Source organism: Stylophora pistillata, chromosome 10 (genome assembly GCF_964205215.1).
Source record: "Stylophora pistillata chromosome 10, jaStyPist1.2, whole genome shotgun sequence".
NCBI classification, from domain to species: domain Eukaryota; kingdom Metazoa; phylum Cnidaria; class Anthozoa; order Scleractinia; family Pocilloporidae; genus Stylophora; species Stylophora pistillata.
This window is the reverse complement of record NC_142528.1, coordinates 9,695,224-9,718,391: the sequence shown is the minus strand read 5'-3', so window position 1 is coordinate 9,718,391 and position 23,168 is coordinate 9,695,224. Positions and strand designations below refer to the sequence as shown.

The 23,168-nt window shown below is 38.7% G+C and overlaps 3 protein-coding genes across 4 annotated transcripts; all 3 read right to left on the bottom strand.

The window, feature by feature from the left end:
* Window positions 1-2,540: 2,540 nt before the first annotated feature.
* LOC148721736 (uncharacterized) lies at window positions 2,541-7,975 on the bottom strand. The gene is made up of 5 exons (XM_088736955.1): window positions 7,900-7,975; window positions 6,847-7,100; window positions 6,184-6,298; window positions 5,209-5,358; window positions 2,541-4,029 (listed from the first exon to the last, which is right to left on the bottom strand). The coding sequence occupies exons 1-5, from the start codon at window positions 7,973-7,975 to the stop codon at window positions 3,461-3,463; spliced, it is 1,164 nt and encodes a 387-aa protein (XP_088593081.1). The 3' UTR covers window positions 2,541-3,460.
* A 158-nt stretch (window positions 7,976-8,133) lies between these two features.
* Window positions 8,134-12,963, bottom strand: LOC148721735 (uncharacterized). The gene is made up of 2 exons (XM_088737256.1): window positions 12,842-12,963; window positions 8,134-10,242 (listed from the first exon to the last, which is right to left on the bottom strand). Exon 2 carries the CDS (start codon window positions 10,148-10,150, stop codon window positions 9,698-9,700), a length of 453 nt encoding a protein of 150 aa, XP_088593382.1. The 5' UTR covers window positions 10,151-10,242; window positions 12,842-12,963; the 3' UTR covers window positions 8,134-9,697.
* A 4,119-nt stretch (window positions 12,964-17,082) lies between these two features.
* On the bottom strand, window positions 17,083-22,188 carry LOC148721734 (fibrinogen-like protein A). Of its 2 annotated transcripts, XR_015992859.1 has the most exons (3): window positions 21,706-22,188; window positions 19,779-20,550; window positions 17,083-18,934 (listed from the first exon to the last, which is right to left on the bottom strand). XR_015992859.1 is itself a non-coding variant. In XM_088737252.1 (2 exons), exons 1-2 carry the CDS (start codon window positions 21,884-21,886, stop codon window positions 20,027-20,029), a joined length of 705 nt encoding a protein of 234 aa, XP_088593378.1. In that variant the 5' UTR covers window positions 21,887-22,188; the 3' UTR covers window positions 19,060-20,026. The 2 variants fall into 2 exon arrangements, 1 of the variants encoding a protein (XP_088593378.1); XM_088737252.1 differs by lacking the exon at window positions 17,083-18,934 and having other exon boundaries at window positions 19,060-20,550.
* Between the last annotated feature and the right edge of the window lie 980 nt (window positions 22,189-23,168).

Below are 23,168 nucleotides of genomic sequence, written 5' to 3'. Positions count from 1 at the left end.
ACAGTAGAACCCCGCTAACTCGAACTCCAAAAGGAACAAAGAATGGGTTAAAGGAAATCGGATGTTTCTCAGGGTACCAGGGAGTTCGAGTTAACCAAGTTTCAGTTACTAAAGTTCTACTGTAGAAGGGAGATATTAGACAAGAGAAAATAAAAAAAATTGTGAAAATAGCAGAGAATAAAAGGAAAAGAGATTGAAAAGGAAATGCTTGTCGTAAAAGTAAAGAGAGATGGAGGCAGAGAGGATTTAAACAATGCGTAACACCTAGGGACACCACAATTTCTTTCCTCAGGTTGGTTTGAACCGGAAAACCCAGAATAAGTGTTTTATAACCGGGTCAGAAGAACACAGTGCGCCTAAAGGGAAAACAACTCATCAACGTCTTGGCGCAAAGTTGAGAAGTATGTGCAATGTCTTTCTTTTTGCATAGTTAATTTTGCGGTCCTAATTTCATGGTGTAAGACCTCCATGGAATTGAATGACCAATACAATGATACCTCAACTGATCTGTAGATAAATCCCTCTCGATCTTTAAGATCTCCAGGATGAACAAAGTGATCTGAGTCACTTAGTTCACATCTATTCCCTCCGTCATTTTCAGCTCCAAAGTTGATCGACACACAGTCGTGTTCAAGATAGCACCTCAATTCACAAATGTCCATCGAGTCTATGACGAGCGAAATGATCGTGTGATTCAACAGAGATCTCCCAACTATCCGGGGTTCATACTTTAGAATGCGACAATCGTCTATAAAAAGAAGTAGCAGAGAAAAAAGAGTAATCAACCAGATCTTCATTTTAGAATAATCAGTTCATACCACAAGGTGCGAACTTGAAAACAATTTTAACCTGTCTAAAGTACAGAACAGACTAGTGACTGAATGGCGATTGTTTTTAATATTCAAAAAGATTGGACATGAGCGGCTGAGATTGTGGCCGGCTTTTCTTAGGCCAAATAGGGACCAGTCATTATCACCTGTGGAGAGGGGGGAACGATTTTGGTTTTGTCGCGATAAAATGTACCTGATCCCCCTTATAAGGCTCTAGAATATTCTCATGATTCCTCTTCCCCTCCCCCTCCCCCTCACTTTAAGTGGTGGCGAGTTTTGTGGTGAAGAGTTTGTTGTGATGGTGAATTGACCGTAAACCCTAGGATTATCAAATGATTTATGACTCACCGTTTCCTTGTACGATTTCAGTCAGAATGAGAACCATGAAAGGAAAAAGAGTCGTTTGCTTGAACTTGAAATAGAGTTTTGACTGAGCCATCAAATCAAAGTTCGACACCTGGTCGTTGGAGAATAACTAACGACACCACACCACAAGGAGCACTTAACTGAGTGACGCTTCGAGAGCGGAAAATATTAATTACTCGAAAGACGTACAGTCTAAACAGAAGAATTAAATTTGCAAACACGTAAGGGTGACTCCATTAATAATAAAACATTCTGAGGCGCCTGATAAAAATGTTACAAATAATAATAATTTTTAGTAAATCCAGCTGCACCGGGTTCTAGTTTCAGAATTTCATTTTTGTTAACTTAAGGTAGAGAAATGTCGAGTTGCCTTCAGAATGCCGACAGCCTTTGACCGTGGACTTTTATAGGGAGGATAGTTTTCTATAATTTGAAATAAATGTTAACCTTTTTTTTTGTTTGTTTGGTTTTGTGTGTGTGTGTTTATTTGAGTGACGAGTAATTTTTCAGATCTGCGTTGTCTTTCTGTGACGAAATGAAGTTACTAAACGTAATTGGAAGATATCTAACATTAATTTATAGTTAGTTCCAGAGTACCTTGCAATTGGTTCCTAGCGAAACATTCAACATTAGCAGAACTTTGCAGACCTAATTCTTCTAGTCCTGAGCATAGCATATTCAGAGCAAGAACGAGACTAAAAAAGGTAAGTTTCGAAAAAAAAGTGTTTCATATCTCATACACCGAGCCCCCGGCATATCATCTCTGCTCATCTTATTCGTGAACATATATATGATTTTTACGCTTAAAAATTATTCTCATTAAGTTTCAGAAATAGTATTCGTACACTCGTGTTTGATCTCTGGATCAGTATCTATTTTATTCATGACTATCAAGAATTACTAGAGAGGGTTGATTTAAAATCAAAGAAACAGAATCTGCACTTCCATGTTACATTACAATTGTTTGAGTACTCTTTTTTAAGAGTAAGTTTATGAGTAGGAGAATTTTTACTCTTATCCGAAAGTGTTAATTATAAACAGTTTACTCAGCACCAACCTCGTTCCCATGGCCTTTTCCCTTACTTGGGGGTGGGGTGGGAGGGGAAAAAGTCCATGGGAACGAGATTATACTTGGTACATGTACCTATAGCTGTTGATAGGTCATTGTGGACTGCATAAACAAGAGCATGTATATTAGTGCATGAAAGTTAACAGTTAAGCCGCGTTATGTTGGAGGCTGCGACCGGATCACAAGGACGAAGCGAAATCTACGCCCACCCCCAGGGGAAGGCTGTCAGAACGCCCACAACGCACGCTCATGTCTCGACAAATAGTGTCGTCAACTTTTATATTTTAGGCGCTTATTATCATTGTTTAATTTTTTTCATTGTGCATCGTCCGCTGATTACAGTGGGTATTGCATTATAGTTTTTACAACTCGTGCTGTGAGCCTTTAGTTAAATAAACTGAAATCTCGTTCCTTGCACTATCTATCATCACAGTCAATCTCTAAGTCGGTTCGCAGTTGTTTCAGGTTTGCTGCGAAACACTCAAGCTACCAACAGCCGCTCCGACTGATACAAAGACTGACACACACTTTATCATATCCAAAACATTTTCCAAGTAATTGAGGGGTTCTAGCTCCCTAAAATGATTAAAACACTCAAAATGGAAGGATTAATAATAAATGATACGTGATGTTGATACAGTCGAACCTTGATTATCCGAACTCGTTTGGACTAGACGAAATAGTCTGGATAATCGAGAATATGAATATTAATGAGGAACAAAAAACTGATTAAATAAGAAAGCGAAATTTAATCCTGAAACAAAAAATTTACGAATCGTTTTAAAAATTGATGTGGTCTACATCTTTACTGTCCTAAGTGAATACCTCTAAACGTATGTATTAACAATTAAAATCAATGAAATATTTTTACATCGGCCTAAACTGTTGAAGTAAGTCAGTTTGCCTTAAAGAAGAACATCGCCTTTACTTCACTCTTCAACGTTGTAGTTTTGAAAATAATATGGCTACGGATCTTGAACACGACTAATATTATTAAATATTCATGAAAAAAATGGGACCAGAGAAAAAGTCCGGACAATCGAGAAATCCGGATAACCGAGGTCAAGATAATCGAGATTCAACTGTAGTGGCGGTACAAAACAATTTTAACACTGTGATCTACTGAACAGACACTCGTCAAAATGGAATCTATTTGTTAAATGAAAAAGACGCCAAAGTATCTTTAAAGCATAGCTTAGCGCGCATATATTTTCCAGAAATCGCCAGAATATAGCCCGGGTAATTCTAATCCGTTATCATCACATAATAACAGTCGTTCGATCGGGCTTAAGTGCCAATAAGAGGTGTTCCCAATAAATGCCGCGAAACTGTACAACCTTCCATCGTCAGGGTCAGAGGCGGTGAGATAATGCCCCCAAGTCCCGATTTGTGTCTGCGCCTGCGCACCGTCATCTCCCCAGTCATTGCAACGTCTTGCTAAAATTGAATTATCATCTCTCATTACTTTGAAAGAGTCGCACGATAAGGGAAGTTCGTCGGTCTGGCCACAAAAGTATTGGACTACAGCCTGGCCAGTTTTGTTGAAGGCCGTGGTCACGTGGAAGGTTCGTTTCATTTGTTTTCTGCAGTGGAATCTGAGCTCAGTAACAAGAAGAATCTTGCACAGTTCATTCATGGCGCTATTTGTCAGAGCCATGACGTAGTTTTTGTAGTTCTCTATTCCTCGGTACGAATTTTGGACGGTTAAACCAGCAATTAAGGTCGAGCTAGAGATCTCAATGTTTGTGACCAACACCCAGCCTCCTGAAATGAAGCAAATCTCACTGATCACCTCCACGAAAGTAATTAACAAACATGTAAAGTTCGGCTCCATGTAATTAAGAGACCGGGATTCTTCAAACCAGGTAATGATGGAATTATTTAAGAACAACCCTTTGACGGGACTAATCCGTTATTTCAACCCTTTTTAGACATTTTTAGCGTCTCGATTGAACTCCGATATATATATATATATATATATATATATGTATATATCACTTTTTCAAGTGATGATGACTTCCTCTCAGGTTGTCAAAACGCCAGTCACTTCTTCCAACAATAAGCAATTTTAGGATTAGGTTGAGCTTCATATCATGAATTATCACTGCCAAGGTCTGAGGTATCTATCGTAGCCGAACGCTGAGGCTGATAACACAGATACGAAGGGTTGATAATTCATGATATCATGAAATAATTCGAATACAATAACTGTTTTATTATACATTTTTAAACAATTTTCTCTGTGTATTTGCAAAAGTTTGAGAACGCTTAACAGGTGAGGGGCTCGGAAACTAGACAGACTTTGAACTCGACATGATAATCTAATAACTGCTGCAGATATGTCACCTTCACACGCTATTGTTTAATAACTGAATGCTCTCGACCAATCAAAATTTTAGTTAATAAGAAGTAAAACCGATCGATGGCCAGATTCAAAATTAATGTTTAGCATTAAAATCATCTCTTTGGGGGTGACTAAAAAGATACGACTTCATCGTCGACTAGTGAGAGTGCGCGCACCTTTAGTTTATTAGCTTTGCCGACAGGCATGGACACCGCAACAGCTTGCGCCAATTACTGCGGGCCCAGTAAACCCACCCATCCCACCCCCAGGGGAGGACATCCACCACACAGTAATCTCGTGCGTGAGAAATTAATATCTCTTACCCCTAACCCTGCAAGAGACGGGGCGTTATCCGAGAAGACTAGTATATCTATCCATTTCTTGTTATTATAGAAAGGTAGCAAATTCTCTTCAGTTATTTTAAGACCATGAATATTGGTCCGGCCGGGACTCGAACCCTCGACCTCCCACACAACACAATCCGGCGCTCTAACCAATTGAGCTAACCGGGAGGCGGTTACCTCAATTGGTTAATACCTCTATGGTATTATCGCCCGTCGAGAACAATATACCAAAAATAAATATTAAAGTAGCCTTACCCCCAGCAGTTGTTATATCACAATAAACCCTAATGGGAACACCGCTGTTCTCAGGGTCGATCCAGTACTCCCCGTCACCTTCAGACGACCCACTGTTTAGTATGTGTCCACAAGAAATTCCAGGTTTCAATTTATCGTGACCAATGATCTCTACATTTTAATGAAAACAGAAATAACTTTGAAATAAGACGAGTCGTCGGATTCCGAGGCTATGAAGAAGAGAAGGAGAAAAGTTACGTGTGAGACTGATACGTATAATGCACGATCCTCGCAGTAGATAGCGCTATTTATGCAATAGCGAAAATCAGACCTGAAAAAAATCAGGCCTGTACGGGACTCGAACCACTGACCTCTGAGATACTAGTGCAGCGCTCTACCAATTGAGCTAACAAGCCAAATGGGAGCAGGCCGTTAAGTTGATTCGTAATAAACCCATTACGAATTTGGCTTGTTAGCTCAATTGGTAGAGCGCTGCACTAGTATCGCAGAGGTCAGTGGTTCGAGTCCCGTACAGGCCTGATTTTTTTCAGGTCTGATTTTTGCTATTGCATAAATAGCGCTATCTACTGCGAGGATCGTGCATCATACGTATCTAATACCGCAGTTCAAAATATATGAACTTCATATATTCAGTGTATATCGTGTGAGACTGACTCGCCTAGTTCTGAGGGTTTGGTCCTGCTCATTAAAACATGTTACCACAGGTATCTCTCCTCTAGAAGGCTAATCCATCGCAAAGTACCCCATTTCCTCAACACAATGTCTTGACTTGCATCGCTCATACTTTTTTGATTGATAGTCACCAAGAGGAAATAATAGAACTATTATTTTCTCTTGTAATAACCAATTGACACTAAATTGTGTTTCAGAAGATCCGCATGCTTCGATTCTACACCCGATCGAGAGAAATTAGTAATGGTTGATATTTCAATGATCCATAACCTATAGATATTTTATAATATTTTTTTCCTTTACCATTAGAGCAATGTTCTCCTTTAAATCCCGCAGAACATTTACAGCGGTATCCTTTAGCGCCAAATCCTGTTTGGCAGCGGCCGTTCGGTGTGCAAGGATGGTTGATGCAAACTTTCTGTTGATGAACATACTGTCACTACAAGAACTGGATGGATGACGACTACAATAAAATGAAAGGGGAGGAAGGCAAAAAAAGCATAGAAAATGAGACGAGATGTCGGAGCCTCGTGAAGGAAGTAAATTAAAGGCAGGGAAGAATAGAATAGAAAAAAAAATCACACGAGAGTTACGTTTTTTTTTTTTCGCTGTTTAACTTAATACTTATGGGATCTTCTACAACAGAAGAGCAGTCTATTACTAGGTTGAATGCATCCCCTTATGGAATAAGGGCTTAATTGTGTACTCAAACTCTAAGGGTGCGTTCACACTTGATGCACGAGCGTTAGTACCCGGACTTCGGCACAAAATGGGCGCTATGTTCAGACACTGGGTAACCGACCTTGTACTCGGGCACAGGCAAAACTTCTGTCGCATGCACTTGAAAAAAAAGGTGCTTTCATATAAGTGCCCACCAAGAATCTTACTCGGGCCCCGTGATCGAGCACCAAGCGTGAAAGCAGCCTAACACTGATTCGCCATCAATTTGAATCGAGAAATTCATACCTTTACTGATCTGTAAATAATGCCTGTCTTATTTTCGAGATCTCGAGGATGTATGACATGGTCTGAGTCATTTAATTCACAATAATATGTTCCATCACCCAGGGCTCTAATGTTGATTGATATACAATCGTCCTCAAAGTAACACTTCAATTCACAATCCTCAGATGATTCCGTCGTATGAAAGCTGATCACGTGATCAATAGACAAGGAGCCTCCTTCGATTGAGGATTCAAACAATAGCGTGCGACACTCATCTAGTGATAACAAATAAGAAAGAAACGAAGTTAAAATGTTAAGCCTTAAACCCTAATTATTTCAACGATATGTTACTTTTCTGCGTGTTGCTCCAAATATTTGTTAAATGACACATTCATTGGTCGACATTCGTCATTCTTATCACCCGTGTCCTGTGCTTACAAACCTGACTTTTATTAAATGACATCCTCGATCTCTGATTCATCATAAAAATACCCAAGGATTACGCTGATTTTCTTTATTCTTCGCAATCTTTGATCTCAAGATCCCTTGTCACAGTCGATCCCTAAACACGGATAATTCGGCTTTATCTAATTAACTAAAAGCGGCAATAAATTAGACGAAAGTAGAAAGGAAACACGGAAACTTTGAGAAATTCCTAAAAAAAAATTAACCCAATCCAAGCTTTCACGAACGGCTTTCAAACTATAGTCAGTACAATGAAATATATGAAGTTCATACAGTACAGACCAATTTTTGGCTGCCATCAAAAAAAACATACATTTTGAGAGTAGTCAGAGTTAATGATATTTGTGACTATTATAGTAGTTTACGCTCACTTTTTCATTTACAGAACTACGAAAATATGTCAGATTTGCCTTACCACATGGATGAGAGCTTAAATTTACATATGGTTTGATCTACAGCGTCAAAGAGATATTCTCACTAACACACTATTTCAGGGTTTTAAGAAGTAGAGGGATTTATGAGAGGATCAAATGAGGGAACCAAGGAGGGATGATGTTTTCATCCTCTCTTGAAGGAATATAAAAGTAAAATATAATATGAATAGCTTACCGCTTCCTTGAATGACTTTCAACAACCTAAGCGCTACGGAAAGAAAAAGGGCCTGAGGAAATATTCGTTCTGACATGCAAAAATTTGGTAAAGCCACAGCGAGAAAAAATCCTGAAACTTGCCGTAGTACCTTAATGGAGTTGAAAGCTCCAGAGCTACTTATGAGAAACTGACTGCTTTACATGGCTTGAGGGTTTAACGGATCAAAATAATTAAGAACGGTCTTAAGAGCGGATCAAGTTGTGCAACCTTTAATTTGTTATAATCCTTACTTGTTAAGGTAAAAACAAGAGGCGTATAATAGAAATATATTCTTTCAGTAAGAATTCAGCGTTACTGCTGAGCGAAAGAATTATGATAGGAACTTCTTATCAGAGCCATGGAAATATCTAGCTGTTTTAAGTAGCACAGATCTTTCGACCATGCATCAGTTGGTCGATCCTTTTTCTCTTCTGTATTCTAATCATGTTATTCATATATATCTAACACAGCTACAAAGAACCCTACAGTTATGCTTAATAATAGATTTACTACATTATTTGAAAAAATTTTAAGGCAAGGTGAATAAAATACTCGACCCCAAATTATTTTCCTCACCTTGTATACTGCCTACAATATTTTAGACGAAACGAGCTGAAACGCGCCCGAGAATAAAGAGAAGTTTTACAACTATATCTACTGTTCGTAGAGCTCTGCTTACTGGTTTAGTTTTAAAAAATTGATTTGAAGAGGAAAACAGGAGGCATAACAGAAATATTTTTGTTCATTAAGTATTCAGCGTTATTTCTATTCCATGTTTTGCATTTGACACATGTGAAAAACAAGCGGTGTATAGTATCCGTAGCACAAATCTTCCTTTCAGTTAGCAGAGTTGCAATGAAGCTGGCAGATGCAAATGTGCCTTTCAGGAGATTTACTACATTACTGGAGTATTAGTAACATATTTATTTAGTCCTGGGCATTTCCTTCAATGAGTTACCAGCCTATTCAGAAGAACTTTGCGAATAAGACCAACATTTCTGTACCCTATAACCCGCTTAAAGCGCTCCTTTTTCGAGACGAGTTTCTGAGAAAAATTTACGTGATCACCCACATTGCTTTTATTTAGAAGTCTACCCATGAAGTGAATAATTCAACTTTGTGTTTTATTCCCTTACTTTTTCAACTTATTGGTTATGAGTGCCTTTTATTTCAATCCCTTTTATATTATCTTTCTCATATTTACAAATTCTGTCGCCAATTAAAGGGAAAAGCTTACCCTTCGAACTTTTATTGTTCTTGGAAATAAACATAGCTGAACTTCTACCGCGGGTTGTTTCATTGAATACTTTAATGTGCGGTGTATGTAAAACTACAACTTAATAGTAACGACAGTGGCGCAGTGTCAATCAGTCTACCACAAGAGAAAGGGGTGTCTTACATATAAGCGCTTTAAAACCTGGTAAGAACATATAAGTATTGTATTAGTATTTGATTTTCCTTGTCTAATAAGCCTTATTATAGTTGTGTACTTAGTTGCCAAGCCTTCGATTTGGAGTAAGGCTGAGGGTGGCCTTGTTGTGATAGAGACAAGTATCTAGTTAGCATGATTACTATACAAAATAATTTACATTTGATCATGAAAAGCAGCAACGTCTGTATCATAACAAGATCCCACTTAGCCTTACTCCTGTTCAAAGCCTTTGGAACGAAGCACGCAGATGTAAAATGGACTATTGGTGGTCATGATTTTTTTGTGTGCAGAATCAAGGGTCGCTCTATTAACAGAAAACTCTTAGGTTTTAAAAGATATTTGGCATTATCGGACAAAGACTTTCCAAAAATCTCCAATTGAGGTGGCTCCCTGACCGCCATCATCGCATTGCAGGGAGATAAGGTCACCACCGTAATTCAAAGAGATCATCAAGTGATACCTATATTGTCCGAAGGCAGGGTACCGATATAACCTGTTTTGATCTTCACCATGTCCCCACTTTCCAACAAAGTAAGTTCCATTTTTTAGTCGACCCCAGTCTTTGCAAATGCCAGCTAAATTGGAACTGTCATCCCACTTCAATCTCACAAACGAACCACAGGCGTCAGGCTGCTCATCCGTCTGACCACTGAAGTACTGGACCACAGCTTCACCAGAACTATTGGAAGCTGTGACCACGTGGAACGTGCGCCCCAGTTTCTTACGGCAGTGAAATCTCAAGGGGGTGAAGAACAAGTGTTTTCTAAGCTCTTTCATGGCACCTTTCTGCAGAACCATATGTGAATTACTGATTCCGCGGTACGTTGTCTCAACTGACACTTTAGGAGAGGGGCTTCCGAACTCAACGTTTGACACTAGAAGCCAACCTCCTAAGATAAAACAAACTCTAAATGATTCAGTGCTATCCATGTAACTAGAATTTGTTTCATATTAAAGGGAAAGTACGGTCTAGAAAAAGTTTACTTAGATCAAAAGTTCCTTGCTTGAATTATCCTAACTGGCTATTCATTTGAGCTAAAAGCGTTTTAGTTGCGAACAATTACGTTCCAAAAATCGGCATTTTTAAATTGAAATCCGCCATCTTTGTTATGACGTAGCAATAGTCAAACATGCTTAATTCTATCCCTTGCTGAAGTGGATGTAAACAAGGAAAAGTGCGGCTATGGGGGCGCCACCTATTGAATTCTCGACTTGGATTTTAATCTAGCGAGAAGATGTAGTACATCCATTTATGTTTCAAACGAAACATGGCTGGTCTTTAGGGGAAGGAGATACTTCTGTAGGGGAGAAAGAGAGAGAGAAAGTCAAGAAAATGAATTTCAAGAAGAAACGTCGACCCGCTCAGTCGCTCACGTCTTGGAAATCGCGAGTGTTCCTCTTGAGGCAACTGTCAAGAGAAACCTACGGAAAACGAGAATGTATCCGCCTAAGAATTAAATGTACTAGGACACCGACTCAATTCGAAAGGCAAAGGTTTTTTCCTCAAACAAATCCTAGCTGTGGAGTGATAGTTACTTCGCTAAAGAAGACCGCAGTGCCCGCTACGGATTCATTTTACACTGCTACCTCGGAATGAGACGAACTATTTTTGCAGTTACAGGAACCCAGCTTTCGGTGTATCATGAACGGAACACGAGCCATTTGGAACTAAGATCAGCCCCAGTTGGCATGCAACAAGTTAGAAATGATAGACTTGAAGATCATTCTTCGTATGCGTAAACACTGACAAAATTGATTACAAACGCTTAGCTGCCAAAATTAGCGCTTACAAAAGGCAGAAGTTAATTGTTACGAATTAAATTTTGTTTCTTTCAGCCTTTACCTTTAATTTGCAAAGTTTTTTTCATCTTTATTGCTTAGAATTAGCTTCAACGCCGTGTTTTTCGCTCTAAAATGTTTGAAATGACGCGACTTGTGAGAAGTAGAGCTATGTTATTTTCGACGGCCACCAGAAAATTGCCTCTGTCATACAGTGTTTACATTAGAAATTGAAGTTAAAATGAAACTTTCGATTTCTTTTGAAAGCATAAGCACTGCATAATTACGTCAAGTAGTTGGTTCGAAGACATAAATATTTTCATATTATTTTTATCGTGTCCAATCGATATGATATAGTGAAATATGGCTCCTGCCTGACGAAGGATAATTAACAAATATTCCACGAGCGCGCGTTGGATATGAGATGATAGTTAGCCAACGAGGCGCGTATGCCGAGTTGGCCATAATCATCTCACATCCAACAAGCGCGCGTGGATTAATTGTTTTACTAAAAACGCCTCCAAGATATTAGACAAATCTTACCAATCTTATTTTTTTAGCTCCCTTTTAATTTTAAGCTGACGCGTACGCTTATCATATTTGTAGATCTATGGTATATTGGCTCATCTACTATAATGGCTAAACCAATAAAAAGTCTTGAATTGCATTATCCAATGATCCAGTTTTTAATAATTTGTATTAGTCGCAAACGTGTTTGTCTTGATAATTTGCTAGCGATGTATTAATGTCATGTAGTTTTTTCTCCGCAAGAGAATGTGATTGTTGGGGTAAAGAAAATTTACTCGATGGACACTTATCAGACTTAGGAAAGACAAGATATATTTGTACACCGCTTGGAAAAGCGCATGATGTTGTAATCGGCTTTGGTCAAGAGTAGCGACTGAAAATTTGCCACACACGGTGTACCACCATTACGAGCTTCAATTTATTCGCTCGCATTAAAATGGTTTGGAAAAACTCGTAGAATAAATAACTGGGAGCTGTGTTGAATATGGAAAAGGTAAGCATAGTTTTCAGTTCGAAGCGAAGGTCAACAAGGAAAACTTACATGCCTGTATATCTCGCTGGAAGTCTTCGTTCTGGAAGTTGTGAGGTTTTACAGGGTTCGGCAAGTCGTCGTCGCGGGTCATTTTTGCCGGCTAACTTTTCCTTAATATTTCACTTTCCGGTAGCTTGTAGAGGCTTGCATCTTTTCCTTTTGAATATTAGTATGTATTTTGACATTCAACAACAGGATAGTTCACTTCATTTCCCCTATTGAGAGTATTAGAAAATTGTTTTCACAGAAGGTCGAACTAGTCAACAAGGACAAAGTGCCGAACTAAGTTTGACTATTGCTACGTCACAATGACGTAATATCCAAGATGGCGTTTTTCAAACCACGAAAGTTGTAAAAATGGGCAACTTCAAAGCGCTCTTATCGCTAATACAAAGCAAACTAGACAAAATGGAAGTTATTTTCGAACTCCTGAGGAAAAAGTCTTCTAATTGAGATAAACTTTCTCTAGACCGTACTTTCCCTTTAAAAACCATAACAAACACCTCAGTAGAGAAAGCACTAACACCCCAGACCACAGAATGTTCCATTAAAAACCGGCCCAAAGTCCAATGCACTCCGGTTAAAGTCCTCGTGTCTCAAAAACAAAAATTTATCCACCCACCACCATATGTTGACATGTCACAACAGACCTTCAAAGGGTTTCCATTTTTCTCAGGGTCGATCCAGTACTCCCCGTCACCTTCGGAGTGTCCAGAGTCCCGAATTTCCTTGCAGGAATGAGCCGGATAAGCAGAATCAAATCCTCGTTTATCTGCATTAGAAGAGGAAAGAATAATCTTTGAAAACAGACGAGGATCAAACTCAGAAACAAAACAACCCATGTAGGTCTTATTCCATTGGTAATTCACTTCGCTTAATTATTAGATCACTCTAGATTTTGAAAATCTTTGTAGGATCCATAACGCCCCTCAATCTCAAAGAAAACTGAAGGAAAAGTAACACATAACACGAGATAGCTTTGAAAACCTCTGACCATAACTATAAGTAAGAGTCAGTCATCATTTACCGGAGGGGAGGTGCACGGGAGGATCTTTAGGGGAATCACATAGTATTCAAGGGGAACGGATAGGGGATCAGTCGTCGCTAACAGAGACAGTTAAATGGAAGACCAAAGAAAATTGATTACCAATGTGGAGGAACTTGGGGGATAAGGTTGATTTTTTTTTTTTTTTTGACACAACCAAAATCCTCCGACCCCTCCCCCCCCCTCCATCCGAGTAATATAATAGTTTGAGGAATTTTTAAAATCTTTTTCTAGAAGTTTGGTCTTGATTATTAACAGACGTTTGGACTGAAACCATCAGTAATAATTTATTACATCGCTCGCAGTGCCCGTGGGCGAGATGAAGCGAATCCTGTGTTCTGATTGGCTACCTGAGCGGGCATGATGAGCCCATCTTACCCGCTCGGGATTGCCCGCATTGATCCTGCGCATGAAATAAAATAGAATTTGAACTACGTTTTTAGTTCTTGGACAATTTCGGGGGATGGAAACGCAAAAAGCGGCAGAAGATAGTCAAAACAAAGAAAACAGAAACGATACTCTTGAGTTTGTTGTGCTTGACACAGTTGGCTTTTTATCCCAGCTCTCGAAATAAACAAGTCATTCTCAATTCTTAATAAAACGAAATCTTTTTGCGTTATAATAAATCCTTTATTAGCCAAGCTTGTTCGGTCAAGATGGTTGGATATTAGCCTCGCTCTTTTTTCCCATTGTTATGGACCTCGACTTCGTCTCGGTCCACAGAATACAAAAAAAGACCACGGCCAATATCCAGCCATCTTGACCTCACGCTTGGTTAATAGCGTAGACGTTAAAATAGCCTTAAGTACCTTACTCAACAATACCTGTTCCATAATAAGTAGAACGTGGGTTTTGCCTCAGGTTTTCCGGACTCGATTGTTTGGTTTGGTTACTCAGCTGACATTTCTTCCCTGCATCATTTGTATCGGATTTGCTGTTGTATGATCGGCATTTTTTATCCTGAAGGCATCTTAATCCACAGCTAATTTCGTCAGCGTACAATGTCTTGGTGATGTGACCAATGAGCTCAAATCCTGGAAAAGCAACAAAAGTCGTGAAAGCTACAAGTTCAGTTAGTTTCATCAGTTATCTTCATACAGTGTATCGTAAATACTTTAATCAAGAACAAAGTGAAAAGGAGAGCGATAAAGTACGGATACAGTTTGTGTGTAGTTGTTTAATCAGTTCTGAGAAGCCATCTTGATTGCCGATACCGTAAAAAGGTGAAGTAGCCTTAAGAGTTATAAGGAGTTAGAGACCAGTCGTTATATATCACCTGGGATGGGGAGGAGGGGGGATTTTGGAGGAATCACATGGTCTTTAAGGGGAACGGAGAGGGGAGCAGTCGTCACAAAGAGAGTATAACGAGGAAAGTATAGAAAATTGACTGCCAGTGAGGGGCATCATAATATGTTATAGAGCCTTATGTTGTAGAACCTAATGTTTGTGTTGGGAACTATAACACATTCTCGCATTACCTTCAACTTCTCTCGAAAACCTCGTCCTTGCTAAAGTCAGTACTCAGCAACGAACTGAGTGCCTCTAGAAATGCAGCGACACCACTCAACAGAACAGGACAGAAAAAGAAACCAACAAAATGCCCTCTCATCCTGTAATTTTTATAAAAGAAAAAAAAAAAGCATCGTTGACAGATGACGACCTTTTTTAAATCAACAAATAGCTTACAAATTTGAAGTTTTTATAAAATTTTTTCTGAGCCTGACGAAAGAATACAAAGGCCTTTTAAACTACCAAGCCATAAAATGGGATCTTCCCTACTTGTCCACTGGCGCGCATAAGGTATTCACTCGATAACAAGTAAATACAGCAAGCTCCTTCTCTCACACTTACCTGTCAGTTTCCGACTTTTTTTCGACTTGTCTTCTGTTACGGGTCTTTTGTTTTTACAAGTCTTACTTACACTTATTATCGGAGCGGAACTATTCAAGAATTATATATCCACTCTTAACAAAGTTAGGCGGTAATCTTCTTTTGAAGTGTAACTAAGTCAATTTTTGCCAAATCGAAAAACTTGCCTCCTCCTCAAAACGACTCAGTTACTCTCACCTTTGATTATTTTTTCCACAAGCTCTTTGCGTGTTTGTTTATATTGCAAATATCTTTGATCAACTTTTCATGAAATATCAATGAATTGAATAGAAATGGCTTGATACTCCTACATTAGTAATGCCTCATATTGAAATGGTGTAATGACTCGGTTTTTTGTCAATAGCAAAGCGTAGGCGGCAGGTTACTCGGACACAAAAGAAAACTTCAATTACTTTCAGAACATAAATGTAAACATCCAAAGCTCTAGTGTTTTCTGTGCAGAGAAGTAAACTAACAGCATTTCTTCCAACGCGCTAAGTCATACATTTACGAGTCACAATTAGCAGGTTTATGTGCTCTACTGTACATGTATATGTTTCTATTTCTGATCTGCGTAAGTAAAATCTAATTGAAGGAAAACAAAATAAGGAATGTAACTTTCGATGCTCTAAAAACTTTTCATCTTTTTCCCTCTAGCTACCCTACCAATAGAGTTTATTCTAATACAGACACCTAACACGTTTAAGATGATAAGCATTTAATGACTGACCCCTAGCGGAAGATTGAGTTTTCTTTCCATTCAGCACTGAGAGGAAATAAAAAGCACTGTTTCCTGTGGGGCAAGTCATTAAATGTTTTGTTATACACTTAAACTAAAAAATAGAATGAGTACAGAAAAACTTGGTTTACAGTGGGTTAACAATTACTGGAGAGTTCTCAATTAGAGTGCGTCACTTAATTATCCTGGCCTGAGTCTTAATTAGCATATCGAACTAAACGGAACTGAAATCTATACTTCTCCCAGACGCAATGTATACTGCGCGGTATCCATACAACACATGAGCGAACGAACGGAAAATGATCATGATACCACTTTACTTATTTTATTTTTTCGTTCAATTTTATTGATTAAGTCTTCTTGTTTTTTAGAAAATTAATGCTACATGTTTTCGTTACGCTTCACGCGTCATTGTGCATAAGCTGTTACTATTCTTTCACCTGTCTAAACTCTCCCACCCAACATTCCACAGTTCTCGCAAGCTACGATTTCCCCGAAAGCTAACAGACCGTGAATTGTCCGTAAAGTCGGCTTTTCGTTTCTCGACAAATGCTGTCATCCCTTCCTTTCGATCGTCCTACGAATTGAAAGAAAAAGGAGAAAATTTTCCTTGGGGAAAGATTTAGCGCGTCTTTACAAATCCAGTGTATAGTTATTTATCACCACGGTAATGATTAAATAAAGAAGTTAAGTTTCTAAAGAAACTGTGGTGCTGCGGCGGTGGGGGGTGGGGAAGGGGTATTACAAGATAATCTGACTTTATCAACTGGGTTGACAAAGTACATTGGCCTCCGTAAAGAGTTTTTAAGGCTAACGTTCCTGGCAATGATATTCACCCTTAGCCGTAAATAGCAAAAATTTTAACCATTAGCCGTAAAAACCATCAACCCATTTCGATGATATCGTTTTCACACTGATTGTACGTACTTACAGTTTCCATCGCTTGATTCTAACGAACGGAATCCTCAGAATGACGTATGTAGTCCGTAAAGATACGGGAATATGCCGTCTATATGGAATGTTTTCACCTCAAACGATATCAAGTTTAATCGAAACGATTTATGAGATTATCTTGTTAATAATATTTGTTGGATTTACAGGTGATGTCAACGGATTTCTAAGAAATACAGGAAGTGGTTCCTAGAACATAGCATGTGATTTTGACTGCCAACCTCATCATAACCACTGGTTATCATGAATGATCAATGATGAGGAAATTCTAACTGTTGAACCGAATAATAACGTCTGTAGAATTGTCTAACGGAAATGAACGCTGCCAATCACTGGTACCTAATCATGCGAATATATGCCGGTGTGAGTCAATCAACACGTCGTATTGTCAACTATGATGTGCAATTTGTGTCATTCATCTCCTGACCTACTTTTGATGGGCCTGCGTGGGTTGTAAGGAAGCTTACGAGTTATCGTCACGGTCTTTCGTACCCGATTATAGCTTCTGTTTTCAAAGCAACGTTTTCGCTTCAACCCTTAAACCTTCATGAGTGACCTGGGCAGAATTTTTCCTTACAATATCAACACGAAATCAAACAGACAAGTAAACAGAATAAAGTAAAGATATCAATTCGGGGATTATTAGTTGATCCGATACCAAATTTGGTCAAAACTATCCGGTAAGAACAGAGCCATAACTTCCTTATAAACATTTAAAGCAAATATTAGGAGGGAGAATCCTGCTACGTTAATTACTGATGGCGACTGCATTAACTGTCACCTTTGTAATTATTAATTAACGGGAGCTTTTAAGTTTTTAACAATTAAAATTGTTATTCTATTATAATTGTCAAGTACCAATTAATTTTATTCATAAGTATAGGCAATTTAACTTATTGTAAACATTTCATTGTAACTTATATATGTTTACACCCGCTATATATTTATACACCTGTCCTAAATATCTCAGTGTGATTTTTAGATTTAAGTGTAATTTTAAGTGTCCCTAATTAGTAGACGACTTGTGGTCAGCTAGAAGATTTGACACGGTAATAAAGTTACTCACTGACTGACTGACTGAAATTCTCCTAGCCAATACAATATTCAAAAGCTCATCACAATAACGTGTAACTTAATAACTAAACTTAAACCTCTATTATGAATCTTACAAATCTTTCAGTAAAGCTTACAAACTATTTACATTTAAAAATGTAAATCGAATAATGCAGAAGAAGTTCTAAAATACTAATGGATAAAAGAAGATTACTAAGATAAGTGAAACGATTCCTTGACTGTATAAAAATGTTTTAATTATAGTCTTAAAAGATTCTAAGTTCCTTGCTTCCTGTGCAGACCTAGGTAACTCGTTCCAATTAAAAAAGAGGAGCAGCTATCTGAAGTGCTCTGTCACCTATTGTTTTCTTTGTTTGCGCAATTGCTCTTTCAAGCAAGGGACCATTGTCATTATGTTTTAAGCTATAGCACGAAGGCTGTTGAATGCTGATTAGGTCTGAAAGGTACTTCGGCGCATGACCGTCCAAAATTTTATAAGTTATTAAAAGTATCTTATATAATGTATTCTGGCGCGCCCTGGTAACCAATGTAATTCAGCAAGCAGAGGTGTTATGTGACACTTAATTAGCACTTATAAATTAATGTTGATATTACGATGCTTTTCCTCTACAATTTGCAGAGATTTGCGGCTATCAAAATGGATAAGTATCACAATTTTTTCATGAAGAATACATGAAAAACACATAAAGATCACATGTAAGAGTGGTCGGCTGGGTCTTTCACTTTCAAGGGCAATACTTCAATTTGCGTTCTTAGAAGTGATTGACATTTAATATCAAGAATATCAGGGTGTTATCCAGCAAACAGACGATGAGAAAATCTAACTGATCAACTAACAGACTAAGTGATATTTTTCAGCGATTCCACACCAGTTTTACAACTTATTTACATACGTGAAAGTACTTGAAGCTGCTAGAATGGAGAAGTATGGGTCAGATATTATGAATTTGAGGTCGATGATCCAGAGATCCACTCTGTTTGCCGTGCATTGCTCAGAGTTTGAGAATTTGGAGCTAGATCAGTCAATGATCCTGGTTGATATTTTTCTTTCATCTTATCAACTTCCTGCAGGAAAATATACTGATACTGTAAAGAGAATTTTTTTTTTTCTCACTTTTTGTGATGAAAGGGTTCAAGTTGTTCCGTGTTTCATATACTGGTTGGACGAAACACCAAAAATAATTATAACATAACCAAACTAAAGCGCGCGCTCTGATTGGTCAATTTAGCGTCCCCCATTTGCCCATGGGTGTACGCTGCTGACGTGAGCAAATGCAAAGACTATTTTTCCGCGCGCGCTTGTATTTTCTGGTCACGTAAGATTTTGTTAAATAAATGGGAACTCTTTAGCTACAATGTATCAATGTTATGTTATGTAATAAAACAAATGGTAAACACCACAGCGTACACTATTGAGTTATGGATGCACTTGGGAGGTTTGCTAAGCACTCAAGAGGCTAGAGTCGCTCTCGGCTATCTCCTCGCGCGACTCTTACGCTTCTTTCGTGCTTAGCAACCTCCCGCGTGCATCCATAACTCAATAGTGTACGCTGTGGTGTTTGCCATCTGTTAAACCCTGAACTAGTATCGATGTCCTTCAGAACGGCTCTAAACATAAACTTATCTCGAGGTCCTTCATAACGGTTCTCTAAAACACTCTGCTACCGAAGTATAACACTATACAATGACAACTGAATTGGGAACAAGATCATTCCACAAAGAGTGTCACCAGGTCGCATACTTTATGCGACAACAATGAAAGTTATTACGTCATTGTCTTCGTTTTACAAGTTCTTGAACACCTTCCGCAAAGATTTTTGTAATTAAAGTCTTTTTAACATATACAATGAGAAAACTATAATACCCGAAATATAGTAAATAAGGTAGGTTATACTTGATAATAACTCACCTTTTTAACCTTTGTTCTTGATTTAATTGGCGTGCTTTCCTAAGATTAAAAGGGGTGCAGCTTTTTATGATGTTCAAATGTTAGAACTCTCTCTTTTTTCTCATCAACCGTATTGTCTTGTTGAATTATACTCATGGTAAAAATGTAACTACAGACTGTGATGGGGAAAGAGTACCGAAAAATCTAACAGTCACAATTTCACTCTTTTCAATCGTCATGTGTGGAGTGAGGGTAATTCTAAAGATAGCTTATCGCGCATATATTTTCCAAAAATCTCCACGTGATAGGTTATTTTCGTTTCTTTTGTCATCGCACAACAAGTCTTTCTGGTGGATATGCCAGTGATACATAGGTGAAACGTACGCCAAGTGATTAAGTAGCCTGTTATTCCGGCGCAAGTGACCCCATTTCCCACCATAAGTGGCTCCCCACCCATGACACATCACTGAAAGGTAAGAATTATCCCCCTCTACTCTCTGGAAAGAGTTGCATGAAGAAGGTCGCTCATCCGTCTGACCGCTGAAGTACTTGACCACGGCTTCACCAGAGCTGTTAGCGACAGTGGTCACGTGGAACGTGCGTCCCAGTTGTTTGCTGCAGTGGAATCTCAGCTGAGTGAAAGACAAACGCTTCCGCAGTTCGGTCATGGCAGTATCGGAAAGGAACATTTTTGAATTGTGGTAGTCTTGTATTCTAAGGTATGATCTCATAGACGTCATCTTCTGAGGAATGGAATCCTCAGCCACAATGTTTGCGACCAGCAGCCAACCTCCTGAAATCAAGCAAACTTAATTGTGTCATCATTTATCGCCTGAATAGAGTCGGAGGATTTTAGGGGGGGAGGGGAGGGGAACACATGGTTTCAGGAGGAACGGAGGGAGGATCGGGAAAGTTTAAATATTATTGAAAGAGAACGACACAAGGATTACAAAAAGCATGCAAAATATCAATTTATAAATAAATTTGAAACGGATCTGCGAACCCTTCACAAATCGGAAAATCAATTTTTCAGGCCTACAGAGTTTTCGAGTCTTAAAAAAGGATTCAACAGCCGTCGGATGGTTGCTTTGAGAGCACGCGAATCTCGCAAACATAAATTCTGGCAGAAATTACCTTTTAAGAAACTTCAAAGTTGTGGTTGTTTCCATGATTATCAAGCTTTCATAAAATGTGTACATTGATGGGATTGTCTATGCTTGCTCGTGCATAAAAGCACGAATTATAAATGCCGCTAATCCTCTCTTCATGATACCCTTAACCCTTTAACTGCCTTGAGTGATCAAGACATAATTTCTCCTTACAATATAAATACAATACGTATGATGCACGATCCTCGCAGTAGATAGCGCTATTTATACATTAGCGAAAATCAGACCTGAAAAAAAATCAGGCCTGTACGGGACTCGAACCACTGACCTCTGCGATACTAGTGCAGCGCTCTACCAATTGAGCTAACAAGCCAACTGGGAGCAGGCCGTTAAGTTGATTCGTAATAAACCCGTGAAAGCGAGTCTTAGCTCAATTGGTAGAGCGCTGCACTAGTATCGCACAGGTCAGTGGTTCGAGTCCCGTACAGGCCTGATTTTTTTCAGGTCTGATTTTCGCTATTGCATAAATAGCGCTATCTACTGTGAGGATCGTGCATCATACGTATCTAATACCGCAGTTCAAAATATATGAACTTCATATATTCATTCTATCTCAATATAAATACAATATCATGCAGACGAGGTATGAGAATAAGGAAAAAAGACAATCAGGGGATTATCAGTTGATCCAATATCAAACTCTCCAAACTAACATTGTAAGAACTGTATGGCAGAGTAAGTTGAGCTTCTATCACGTGGCTGGGTTCATGCGGGGAGGTGCACTAAGGCTGGAGGTTGCTACCCGATTGGTTTATCAATATTTCAAGAATCCTTCATACCTCCATCAGTTGTCATGTCACAGTAAACTTTTAAAGGGTCTCCGCTGTTCCCGAGGTCGATCCAGTACTCCCCGTTTCCTTTCGATGACCCAGTATCCAAGATATGTTTACAAGATTTTCCGGGTTTTTCTTTAACGTGACCGAGGATCGCTAGATGCAACGAATCATAACGAAAATACATGTCTTAGGCGTGAGTTGCGCCTAAATTTTATTGGTGTCCTCAAAAACTCTGAAAAGTAATCGCTTAACAATACAAAGTGATGAAAATTATAGATGGTTGGCTATAATAATAATGATAAAACCCTATCACTCCCATGGGTACCCAAGACAGTATCAATACAATATCAAGCAGACAAGTGATGAGAAAAAAATATCAATTAGAGGATCCTAAGTGGATCCAATTGCAAATTCTCTGAAGAAACATCATGTGAATTGTATGGCAGACAGTATGAAAAATTTCTTATCAGATCTTGCCAGTGAAAGGGTTAAATCTTATCAGTTGTCGGTAGGGAAGGCAGAAATTCAGAAAACTGTCACAAAAAGTTTTACCAGTGGAACAGTGTTCCCCTGTGTATCCTGTAGAACATGTACAGCGGTATCCTTTATCTCCAAATCCTGTTTGACAGCGGCCATTCGATGAAAAAGGATTGCTGGTGCAAAAATTCTGTAGACGCAAAAAGAAATTCTATTGCAAACTTATTTATTCATTTAATGAGGCGAGAAATTGCTAAAAAATACAGTAGAACCCCGCTCACTCGAACTCCACAAGGAAACAAAAAATGGTTCAAGGGAAATCGGCTCTTGTTCAAGTTACCAGGGAGTTCGAGTTAACCGAGTTCGAGTTACTGGAGTTCTACTGTAGAAGGGAGATATTATACAAGAGAAAATAAAAAATTTGTGAAAATAGCAGAGAACAAGAGGAAAAGAGATTGAAAAGGAAATGCTTGTCGTAAAAATATGGAGAGATGGAGGCAGAGAGGAAATAAACAGTGCGTACTGAACACATAAGAGTGCCACAATTTCTTTCCTTAGTTTGGTTTGAGCCGGAAAGCCCAGGATAAGCATTTTCTAAGTAGGTTAGAAAAACAGAGTGCGCCTGAAGGGAAAACAACTCGTCATCGTCTTGGCGCAAAGTTGAGAAGTATGTGCGATGTCCTTCGTTTTACTCAGCTAATTATGTGGTCTCAAATTTCATGGTGTAAGACTTAAATGGCATTGAAAGACTAATACAATGATACCTCAACTGATCTGTAGACAAATCCCTCTCGACTTTTAAGATCTCCAGGATGAATAATATGATCTGAGTCACTTAGTTCACATCTATTCCCTCCGTCACCTTCAGCTCCAAAGTTTATCGACACACAGTCGTGTTCAAGAAAGCACCTCAATTCACAAATGTCCATCGAGTTTATGACGACCGAAATGATCGTGTGATTCAACAGAGATCTCCCAACCATTTGGAG